The sequence below is a fragment of the Heliangelus exortis genome, chromosome 2, assembly GCF_036169615.1.
Source record: "Heliangelus exortis chromosome 2, bHelExo1.hap1, whole genome shotgun sequence".
NCBI classification, from domain to species: Eukaryota; Metazoa; Chordata; class Aves; order Apodiformes; family Trochilidae; genus Heliangelus; species Heliangelus exortis.
Window position 1 is genome coordinate 51,238,619 of NC_092423.1, and position 11,753 is coordinate 51,250,371.

The window sequence follows — 11,753 nt, forward strand, 5'->3', positions numbered from 1 at the left end:
CCTTACTTCTCTTTCCTCTTTTATTCTTCCCTCATCCTATTTACTACAGGAGAATCAACGCATGCAGCAGAATATAGACTCCATAACCAAAGAGGTGTTTGATCTCCAAGAGACAATTAATTGGAAAGATAAAAAAATAGGGGTATGAAACATATCCAGGGGGAAAGGTGGTTTTTCATTTTAGAAGTAGATGGATGCCTTCCCCTGCTCTGCAAGGAAATGCAGTATACTCCAAAGAAATGAAGGCTGTTTTCAATTGAAATGTTTAAAACGTTTTGCAGTCTTTCTCTTTATAACATAGCTCCACTACCTCTTTACTTGCCTGATGATGAATGATACAAATTAAAGCTATAACATAAACTTCTATGCATACAGTTTGGGTTTTCTTGACAAAATTCTTCCCTGTAATCAGGGCTTGCAAAAGTCTCCTTATTCTTAATATAAAAATGCCTGGGTCTGTAAATTGGTCCATAGTGATATAGCAATCCCATGAATATAGAGAGATTTAAAATTATTTTTAAAGCTTTTTACTGTCTTTTGAGCTAAATACAGTTTTCAAAACTTGAATGGTTTAAACATTATTTGCTACTTGATTCCTGCCTCTGTATCTCCTTAACAATCTACGTAAGGATTAGTGGATTTTAAAGTAGTGCATTTCTTCCACCTGTGATATGAGAGCAAGTTATCTGGAAAGGAATTCAGGAAGGAAATTACTGCCTTTTAATCATTTCTCTTGAGTCATTTCTCTCTAATTTTACACCAGATATTGATGTAAGCAGATTTCTTTGAAAATTGCTGTATTTACTGGACTTCTCAAATAATTTTAATTATCTTTGAACTGGTGGTGCCCAGTTAAAAAAAAAATGCTGTTATACTGTCTTTATTCAGCTGATATTTATTTCATGTTTGGTCCTTCAATCCATATCTGGTCCTTCAATCTTCTCTTCCATCATAAAATAATATTTTTTTTTTTTTTTTTTTTTTTTTTCCTGAAAGGGTTTTTTGTCTTAATTAAGCATGTACTCCCTCTACTTAAATTTCACCTCTGTGTAGTGGACTGTCCCAGTCTGTGCAGGCACTTAATTCTCTTTCAGATACGTTGCTAGAGTTATTTCAGTGAATAAAATTTGTCTAATACTCAAAGAAACTAGCTACCAGACAGGCTGACAAGAACATTATTTTTTCCTTTAGCTAAAATATTCCTGCTAGTTTCTGTGTTCTTGAAAACACCATAAGTAGATTTTTTCCTAGGTTTTTTGGGGTTTTTTGTTTGGTTGGTTTTTTTTTTTAAATCTTGGTATTGAAATTTCTTAGATCTTAAAAGGTAAATGGTAAGGTCAGCAGTAATGCAGGGCACTGCCAAGCACGGAGAGGATCTGCATCTGCATTGTGATTCTGGGCACTTGTGTCCATTCTCTGGAGTGCTTGATCCCCCTTACCTCTCCTTTGCCACTATTTTTCAAAAGTGGCAGAGGTGTATCTTTAAGTGGAACATGGAATGGTGTAAAGATAAAAGGTTCTTGAGACTGTTTGTAATTGTAGATACAGCAATCTAGTATGTGTCAGGAAATAAAGGGGCATCTCCTGAGCAAGGACGTGACAGCTAATATTACGTTTATATATTAGTAAATCAAAGGCAACAGCACTTCTTAATCTTTTTATTGAAAGGAACACAGTGATGCATCAGAGCATTGTTTTAGTATACAGATTCTAGATAATAATTGAAATTCTGCATACTGCAATTGTTATGTGGAGCATACACCTTCATTTCTTTTTTGTATCAGTCCATTCCTAAACGTTTGTGCATGACGCAAGGTTTAGTTGGGTAGTTTTCTTGGCAAAACATTTATACACTCTTGCAATTGCTGTATGTGGGGGTGTTTGTCTGTAATGCATGCAGGACTGAATTTGAATGGGATACTGGGATGCTGCCCAGTCAGTGTCTGATTAACTGTCAGGTAACACAGCTACAGCACAGGCAAAACCATCAGTGCCCTTACTGTGCTTTAAGCTGTCATGCTTTCTTGTGCTAAAATAGTGCTGCTGGTGTTTCCTGCTTTTTTTTTTTTCTTTTTTTTTTTTTTTTCCTAAAGCTAATGCTTTGGTTTTAGTAAAGGGTGATTGTAATACTACCAGTAAGAAGTAAATAAATCAGTATTTTTAAGTAGATGACAGGCTTACATATCCAAGGGCTTTTCTAAGGTAAGCTTTCTACTTTTATACCCGATAGAAGCTAGAGAAATTAGCCCAATGAATTTGATGTTTTAGGATCTTTACCAATTGATTTCCAGCAAATTTTATTTCAGGGCAGAGAAGAATCACTTAGTTTATACATATCTAACAAAAAGAGAAAATCCTAAATAGGTATTTATTATAGCATATACTAAGGCTCATCAGGGAAGAAATGATAATGAGAAACATGCAGCAGTGAGGTTAGATATGTCACTTGTAAAAGGTCAAAGATATATGTTTGTATGTATTAAATACCCCTTTAATTTCTTTCCTTTTATTGAGCTCTTTGTATTTATTTGTAGAAAGTCTCTCTGCTATCTGTCATGCTTTTTCTCTGTGCCATTCTTTTTCTTGCTATCTGCCTGAGCCCAGGCCCTAGAAAGACAGAAAGATTACTTTGACTGCATTAAGAGTGAGCGAGATGAGCTCAGAGAGGAGTTGGCTGACCTGAAGGAAACAATGAAGAGAGGAGAGGTATGTTGGTAGCAATTCCTTTACAGTAACAGAATTCCAGGAATGGGGCATGAACTCGAGGTCAATGGAAGCAAATGGTTACTGTTCCTTTGCAGTGTCAAAACTTGGCCTTAGGGTAGGATAAACAGCACATTTTGTTGTAACTGTTTCGATCAATGTGAAAAGTTTTTAAAAACTTTCCTATCCACTTCTGTTTTAGCACTGCTCTTGTATAAGTTTTTTTCCTTATTTTTCCCTCCCTTTTTTTTTTTTTTTTTTAAGAAACATGGATTAGTTATAATTCCAGATGGCACACCAAATGGTGATGTAAATCATGAATCAGCAGTTGGTGCAATAACAGTGGTATCACAGGAAGCTGCACAAGTCTTGGAATCTGCAGGAGAAGGACCACTAGGTAAAAATATCCTAAAGTACTTTAAAGAGTGTTTAAAGTCTTTGTGTTACTTCTGTTCCCAGTGGACTGTAATTTACGGTCACAAGAAAAGATACCTGTGATTACCTGTGATGCTCCTGGAATACATGCTTACACAATGTTCAGGATTGGGGTTTTTTTTTATTATATTTTTAATGATGAGTAAAAAGGCAGATGGCTTTGTTTTGTTTGGGGTTTTTTTTATTAAAAAATGTAATAGTACAGTAGCACTTTGATTTTTTTGTAACTGATTAGATCTCTTATTCCAATTTCTCTTATTTTACTGTCAGGAAATATCTGGCTTAGGAGTGTTGTTTTTTGATTATGTTTTCTGGTGTGTTTCATGGAAAAACAACTCTTTAAAAATATGCATAATCAATGAAAACTTCTGTTAGGGAAAACAATGCATTGTGTGTTCTTTACTGTTCTTTGAAATACTTCTGTTTTTATGAATGTGAAGCAAGTACAGTCTTTAATCATATTCACTAGGGACAAAAAAAGGTTTTAAAAATAGTAAAAAAATTCCAAAGACAACAGAAAGCTATCAACTAAGTTGGAAGAGTATTTTAATTTGAGAATTAACAAATAGTTACAAGAAAATATATTCTTAGTTACATAATTCTGTGGTTTTTAATGGAGTTCTTTGATTTTAGATGTTCGGCTACGAAAACTGGCTGGAGAAAAGGAAGAATTATTGTCCCAGGTAAAATAAGCTATTCTTTTCAGAAAAAGACTTGTGTATTCTTCAGCAGACTATTAATATACTAGCAATAAACAAATACTCATCAAGAAAGATGTTTAATCAAATACTTAAGTAGTAAAGGAAAAGAAAATGCTCAGTTTCCTTGCTAATTTCTCTTCAGTTTCTCTTTCTAGTTTCTTTATCCATGTGACTTAGATCTTGGTTGGTAAAGAACTCTCAGTAACTGTCTAGGTGAGATCAAACTTGCTGCTGAGGCTGCTCTTGATGCACATGCTTCAAGTTGTTTTCTTTTACTGTGTCTTAACACAGAAATAGTGAAGCCAGTGAAACATTCTCCCAAGCTCAAATGCCTATTACAAATTGTTGAACAGTGCTATTTCTTTGATCATTTCAGTTACTCAAATAGAAAACTAGTAGTATCAAATGAAGTTCAATCTTGAGAAGGCTCAAAAAAACATAGTGCCCTTGAGAAATTTTAAGAATAGTTTTTGTCCTAGTTGAATACATTGCAAATCTAAAATGGTGGTGTCAACATTTGGTTTTGCTGGGAGTGTACCTTTATTTTAGTATAGATGTCCAGTTTAGAATGCCCATAAATTCTAGTATTGAATCAAGGCTATTAAATATAAATATATTAAGATGTATATGCATATTTATCACCATATAACTGTTAATCAGTCTTAAGATACTTTGTTTCTATGAAGAATGGGAGTTCTGTAAATGTAATTCACATGCCACTACATGATAAGAGTCAAAAAAGGATCTCCTCCTTTTTTTTCATAAACTCAACACAGAGGACATAGCTGAGGAACCTGTGTTCCCAAACTACTGCAAAAATCCCAAGACAGCTGCTGTAGCATGAAATGGAACAGCATTTAAGAATAATGTGTACTGCAGACTAGCTTAGGACCATTGCTTCCAAGCAAAGTAGAAGAGACATAGGGACTATTCTTTCTGTAAACTCCCAACAATGCTGTTCATCATCTTCATACATTTTAAGAGTGTAGCGTGTTTACTGTAGAAAAAAATGCCTAAGCAGAGTTTAACTTCACCACCTCCCCTGCTGGAAAGAGTTGTTCAGAGTTACTGGATGCCCTGGCATTGCCCAGAGATTCCCTCAGCAGTGACCAAATGGGTGGTTTGGTTTGTGTATGGACATGCAGAGGGTACTTGCCCAGCAATGGATATGGGGGAAGGTCTTCCCTGCCTCCCCTGCATGGCTTTGTCATACTCCTGCTTACAGAACTCTCTTGGGCAGTGGCATTGCAGGATTCCTTTGGTTTTTCCCCACTGAACATTTAGCTGCACAACTACTGAGCTTCTGGGAGTCTCTTTTTCACAAAAGAACACTTCTTTTCCAGGTCAGAAAGCTGAAGATGCAGTTGGAAGAAGAACGCCAGAAATATTCCCAAAGTGATGGCTTGAATCCAGATATCATAGGCTTAGAGAATGGTTCCGACTTACAGCTAATTGAAATGCAGAGTAGGTAGATGGTTACTGTGCAAAGGTGCTCTTACTGGGGAAGCAGACACTTCCAACTCTTTTTCCTGTATTCTTGTGCAGTAGTCATGTTGTGAATTAATGTATCATTGAGCAGCTGTTTTTTTTTTGGTTGTGTATATCCTTGTGAGAAATATCCTTGCAGGAATTTTCTCACTGCAGAATAGCTTAAAAATGTGCCTCTTTCAGTGTTGAGTAAGAACATTCTGGGAAGTTTTTATTTTTTTCAGTTGATGAGCCACCGGGTTGGGTTCTGCTACTGGAACAATTTCAGGTTTTAGATTATAGTATTTTGGCTGAGATATTTTGTTGAAGTATTGTACCTGATTTTATTTTTTTAATTTTGTTGAAACTTTGATACAAAAAACTCATTCTAAAGGGCTATTACTCTCTGAAGCAAAACAGGGAAAAATATTAAACACAATAGCCAGATGCTTTCCATTTGAAGAAAGCTAAAATCTTCAGCTGAGAACTTTACTTGTTTGATAGATTGTCATTAAATCCGCTTGTAGCAATGAACATGAGCAGAGTTTTGGCAATGTCAGGACACCAAAATAATTTTCAGAGCTCCTAGTTTATCAGGCAGATTCAAGCTTTGTGCTCCTTCTCATTCAAATGTTATTACAGATGTCTCCACTAAATGCTGTTTTCTGTCTGTTGTGATTTGACCTGTTTTTTGGTGTGCATTGGTTATTGTGTCAGTTCATTTTTTGAGATGAGTTTGATCTAAATGTGTAGAAGTATCCCATTTATATATCTGGGATTTAATGCACAGTCTTACAGACAGTGGCCTGTGTACTCTAAGTAACAGGAAAATTATTTCCTTCACATATTCTCAAAGATTTCTAAAAGATTTTCCTCTCTAATCCTGTATATGGGCTTCTTAACAAAGTGATCTTTTTAATTAATTTTAATTATAAGGGAAATTGCCAGTTTAGAGAGTTGTTTTGAGTAATAGATTCATATAATTTTTTTTTTCTAGGAGATGCCAACAGACAGATTAGTGAATATAAATTTAAGCTTTCAAAAGCTGAGCAAGATATAACTACCTTGGAACAAAATGTAAGTATGTTTTTCTTCATATTTATTGTTATCATAATGCTTGCTCTGGAGACTTTTACAATAGTTGTTTCATCATTTGATTTACTCTCCGTTCTTTAGTTTGCAGGAGTTTGCATAGGAGAAAATAATATGTAGTTAATAGACTAATATGGGACTGTAGAGCAGAATATAAAGAGGAACTGAGGCTGCTATTTGAAGAAAATCACTTTATTTAGCTTTATTGCTTGTAAGAAAGTTGTTTATAGATGTGGAAGGTACCTAATTTACTCTCTGAAAGTCAAGAGTTTGTTTTCAGAGATAGATATATATATATATATCTCAATATATATATCAATATATATATATATATATATATATATCACATGAATTACTCACAATGTGATTATAAGTCTGTAACAAGGTATTGTAGTTCAGCAGCTCTGTAGAACCTGAAAATGACACAAAGGGTGGTAATTTGAATCAGAGATGTGTTGTTGGTCTCTCTTGCACAACAGGCTACTAGCCCACCCTGTGATTTAGGGCTAGGAGGAAGCAATAAATATAACAATCCAGTACGTGGGCTTTAACACCAGCAGGCTGCAACCAGGATTTGTCTCATGTGTCCCCTCTTTACTCCTGAACCTCCTGAACTCTGTGCTTGTGCTCTGGACCTGTTGCATCACATCCTGGGAACAGTTACAGTCTCCATTCTCCTTAGCACCTGTTGATACAGTCTGTTTTTCTGTTTCTCAGCTTTCCAGTTTTAGTTTTAATCCCATGTGCTCCCCAATTCTTCTTTTTTTTTTTTTTTTTTTACTTTTTCTGACTTTTCTTTATACTTAGTTCCTTAACTTTCTATATTTTCTTATCTGTCTCTTATGCTGTGCTCACTAATGTTTCCTGTGACCCTCTGGAGGAAGGAACAGGCAGTGAGAAGTATTCCAAGTTTCTGCCCACAATTTGTTTTAAAAACTCTCTTCTTAATTATGGCTGCTGCTTTTTTTAAGGAGACACTATGGACAGTTCACAGCGTGCCTTGTGTAGCTTTTTCAGAAAGGGAAGAACATCTGGTGGCAGGTGTGCTCAGGCTGGAAGGCCTTGAGTAATGGTTCTTTTTGTCTTGTTTGTGTTTGCAGATTGGACGACTTGAGGGGCAGGTTGCAAGGTATAAAAATGCAGCAGAAAATGCAGAAAAAGTAGAAGATGAACTCAAAGCTGAAAAGAGGAAGCTTCAGCGAGAGGTAATCAACTTGCCTTCCTTTTCAGCTCCCTGCTCCTCTCAGTTTGTACTGCTGTCTTTTGCCTCCAAGCTCTGTTTTTTGTAACCTTTGAAGTGTTTTTGAGGAGGCCTCAGAGTCTGTCAGCATTGCATGCAGATGACAACTGTAGTACATAGAAGTAATACTAATTACAAATGAACGCTGTACTTCCTTGAAAGGAAGGATCTAGCGTTGTATTTTCTTCTAAATGCAGTAGTTTGTACTATTCTAAATTAATTATTCCATAAATATAACTAGGGAGCTGAGTGTTCCCTGTGCCAAGTGCCAGCCTGGGAAGTGTGCAGCATGCAGCCCACAGTGTTTAACTGAGAAATATTGGTCATGCTTACCTAAGACCTGCTGCATGAGTAGCATGGTGCCTGCTCTCCTTGGGAATACATGTCCATCAGCAAGTAACAGTGGTGGAGAGGATTTTACCTTTAAATAACATTCAAAAGGAAGACACAGACACCTGGTTCTTTTGCAGCGAGTACATACTGCATGTGTCAGTTGCTTCCCAGTTATTTTTTTTAACAGTGAATCCCCATTTGTCTGCCTGCAGTAATGAGCATCTTTTCCTAATTGGCAGCACTCTCATAAAGCATATAATGCTTGTATTCCTGACATCATGTCCTCTGTGACATGTTAAGAACAGCAGGAAGTCCAAGTAAACCTAAAGTGATCGTAACTTTTGCTTTTATTTTGCAGTTAAGGACGGCACTGGATAAGATAGAAGAGATGGAGATGACCAATAGCCATTTAATGAAAAGGCTGGAGAAGATGAAGGCAAATAGGACTGCACTTTTATCTCAACAGTGAAGTGGAAACTGAAAATACGATGCACTGCTCCTTGAATAACTAGCCTCTAGCTTGTTTTTAAATACAGACTTTCATTGGCACAAACTATTTGAATACTGAGCTGTTCATTGGTGGTTTAGTTCCATAATTAAGTGGCAGGTTTCTTTTTACAACATGAGAGAATGAAATGTAGTTTGAATTCCCCTGTGAATGACAGCAATTTTTCTGTAGCGTTTGATTCAAGTCAGAGCTGGAGCACAATGCTGTATGTTCAACTTAGTGATAGAAAAATGTTTTTACAACTGAGGAATCAAGTTTACTCATGATCTCTTGGCTGCTTTAATGATGCTTGATGCTCAGAGACAACTGCATGAATTCAAGAAGACACTGTATGACTGTATTATAAACTAACATAGATTTGCTCGAGACATCACACAGCACAAGTGCCTTTTATCTGGTGCAATTTAGATTTCCTTGTTGAAATAACCTTTGGGATGAGAACATTTTATTTTAAGATACATTTGAGGTATTTGCTAAACTTTATACATTTTGCAAAAACAGTTTTGTAAAATATTTAAATTTATAAGAAAAAATAGGGACTGTATATATAAAAATCTGCTTCTTTTTGCATGGGCACATCTGAGTTCTAGGTTATTTTGTCAAATATTAGCCCCTGATACTCTTAGTGTTAAGAGTGCAGATTTTCAACCTTCTCTTGTACACCATCAAGCTCTGTCATCTGCTGCTTTAGTGTGAAATGAAATTTTAGGGTGGGAGGAAGGGGTGGGAAATGTGGCTAAGGAGTTTATTAAATTGACACTTTACTGACCGAAACCAGATGTTTTGTGTTTTCTTCTAAATACTGAGATACCAATAGGATGGGGAAAAATCTTTGCAGAACAGTAAATTCTGATCTCCCTATACTTGAAAAGTATCTTTTTTTGCCTTTGAAATAGTGCCCTGCACCCGCAGGGGCAATTCTGAAGTATCTGAAGTGTCATTGCCCCTGCATTAGACTTTGCTCGAGGCCACCCAACGTTTGATCAGGGAGGAATTGGTCTTCTGGCCTTATATCAAATGCTTTCCTTCAGGAAAAATTGCTGCCCTTCAGGAGTATTTCTCAAAGCAAGGCAGGCTTCAGGACTCCTGCAATCCAGAGGGTTAGCACTTCTGCTTGTCCCAGCATGAGCTGCTTTCCAAAGGAGCAGACATCTTTACTGTGCAAAACTGAAGCTTTTTGTCTTTTTCTATTTGGATGCTAGGTGCCTCTTGGACCCAGAAAAGAAAAAGCCTTCCATTTTGAGAAACTTCATTGTAAGGAGCTCATCTCCCTAGGCCTACTCACTAAATGAAAGATAACTGTAGTTTGCTGATCGCGTAGGTGGTTGGTTGTGCCACTGACTCTGTGTTCTTTTGTGTACTTGTACAGAAGAAACCATCAAGGTCTCAACTGGTTGTTCTTAACAGTGTATTCTGAAGTTAAAGGTATACTTTGGGGGTTTTGAGAGTCTTCCCATCTATAGAACTCTGCTAAAATCTTCTTTGGCATATGGTGAGGAGCACATCTGCTAATTCACTTCCAGCTTCAGCAGATGGTTGAGGATGTTTTGTGGCACAGGGACAGCTGTGTGATTTCAATATTGAACTGTGACAGATAAAGAGTTACCAGCTCAGAATTACCAGCCTATTGAAAAATTACTTCTGGAGCACAGGTAGAAAACATCAGCTAGTAGTCACACCAACTACTAATAAATGTTAATATTGCTTGTAACAGTACAAGGTGTACAGTACACCCAGAGATGCTCTCACCCCTATGCAAAAGGTGAATGGTTTTACAGATCCAGGTGAAAATGATAAGAAAAAACAGGAAATGAACCCAATGTGCTTATCAAGTATGTCACTTTATTAAGTTTTCCTTATAAATCTGTTCCAGAGTCATGTAACGAAACAGAATTTTTATAATGACCATATGGTGCTCTTAGTGATAATGCAAGTTAATGTTGCAAACTACGTACAAGCTATAAGAGGTCTATCTAGGAAGAAGGTACACTAAAGCTTTAAAAACAGTACCCTGGGCTGGCTCATGAGTAGCTGAGTGTTCCAATTTTGGCCTTTGACATTTAACAAACTGTTCTGTTAAAAGCTTATGTAGCCCAGTGAACACTGGCCACCTTAACACTTTTTGTGGCAGTTGAAGCAGTTCCAGTTAGTTCATGGCATAACTAAAGCTTGAGAAGCAAAATGCTTTTTTACTTGTATACCTGGTGATTAATTTCTTTCTGAAGAGTCCAAACACTAGTCAAGTCAGTAATTAATCTTTTGGAGATGCAAGCAGCAGTTGTTTCCTTTCTGGTGTCCTCCTCCATTTCTGTGTCTGCCCATGGTCTCTTTCTACCGTATGTAAACCAAATCAAAGGACATTCTGTTCTCCAATCACTTCGACAAAATTCACACAGCAGATACTTGATTTGTGTGCTCTGCATAGCACTGAAAACACACCGTGCTTCCCAAAACTTTCCAGGAAAAAAGACTGGTTTATTTTTGCTTCCTGGGCATGATTAGAACAACAGAGCTCAAAATGAAATTTAAGACTTCCTGATCACACTAGGATTCTAACCTTAAAGCACCAAGTCAACTGCACTCTAAAGGACATGTGGAAAACTGTTATTTCTAGGGATTTTTTTCATTATAATTTTGCTATAATACTGGGAGAGAAGGGGGGAAAGTCTTTCAAAACAAATGAGCTATAAAAGATTCCAGAGCTTACCTCTGCTAATGTGTTTAGTAATGGTGTTTATCTTTCTGTCCCCCACAAAAGGGAACCTCCAAACAGAGAGAGACCAGCATGATCCTGCTAAAATCCAGTCTGATCAGAAAAGTCTTCAATTTCAGGGCTGTGCTATACACAAGTAGCTTTGCATCTCCTTAGGAAAGATGAGACTCAGTGAGGAGGCACCATCTCAGGAGACAAAGTGTTTGGTCTTGCTCATACCCCTGGGTGTCACTGTGTCCTCATGCACATCAGCTATTTCAGCTAGATCACTGACATCTGTCTCAGCATCATGTGGCCTAAGTTGAAAAGTAACTCAGAAATTAAGAATTAATTTATTATTTTTTGCAAGATGTACTCTCTACATATGAAGCTGACAAATTTGTAATCAGGGAGGCACACCATTAGTATCACAGTTAGCAATGAGCAAGGACATCATGGAAAAGACAAGCCTTGAAGAGGCAGTTTACCAAGATGTTTTGAGGATGTTTCATGTACTTGACTAATTTTGTGAGAATACTCACAGTCTGTATGGAGAACGGGACCTCAGGAATGCAGAATGTG

General features: G+C 36.8%; 1 protein-coding gene across 26 annotated transcripts in view; it reads left to right on the plus strand.

The window, feature by feature from the left end:
* Positions 1–9,253, plus strand: part of LRRFIP2 (LRR binding FLII interacting protein 2) — a 53,212-nt gene extending 43,959 nt beyond the window's left edge. For 15 of the 26 annotated variants that reach the window (XM_071736106.1, XM_071736112.1, XM_071736109.1 and 12 more), the window contains 8 exons: positions 50–142; positions 2,605–2,706; positions 2,968–3,100; positions 3,772–3,821; positions 5,183–5,303; positions 6,304–6,383; positions 7,499–7,603; positions 8,330–9,253. In XM_071736106.1, the coding sequence (XP_071592207.1) occupies positions 50–142; positions 2,605–2,706; positions 2,968–3,100; positions 3,772–3,821; positions 5,183–5,303; positions 6,304–6,383; positions 7,499–7,603; positions 8,330–8,440 (795 nt within the window). In that variant the 3' untranslated portion in view covers positions 8,441–9,253. The remainder of the gene's footprint in view (positions 1–49; positions 143–2,604; positions 2,707–2,967; positions 3,101–3,771; positions 3,822–5,182; positions 5,304–6,303; positions 6,384–7,498; positions 7,604–8,329) is intronic. The other 11 variants (XM_071736115.1, XM_071736119.1, XM_071736133.1 and 8 more) reach the window with 3 other exon arrangements.
* Positions 9,254–11,753: the final 2,500 nt, after the last annotated feature.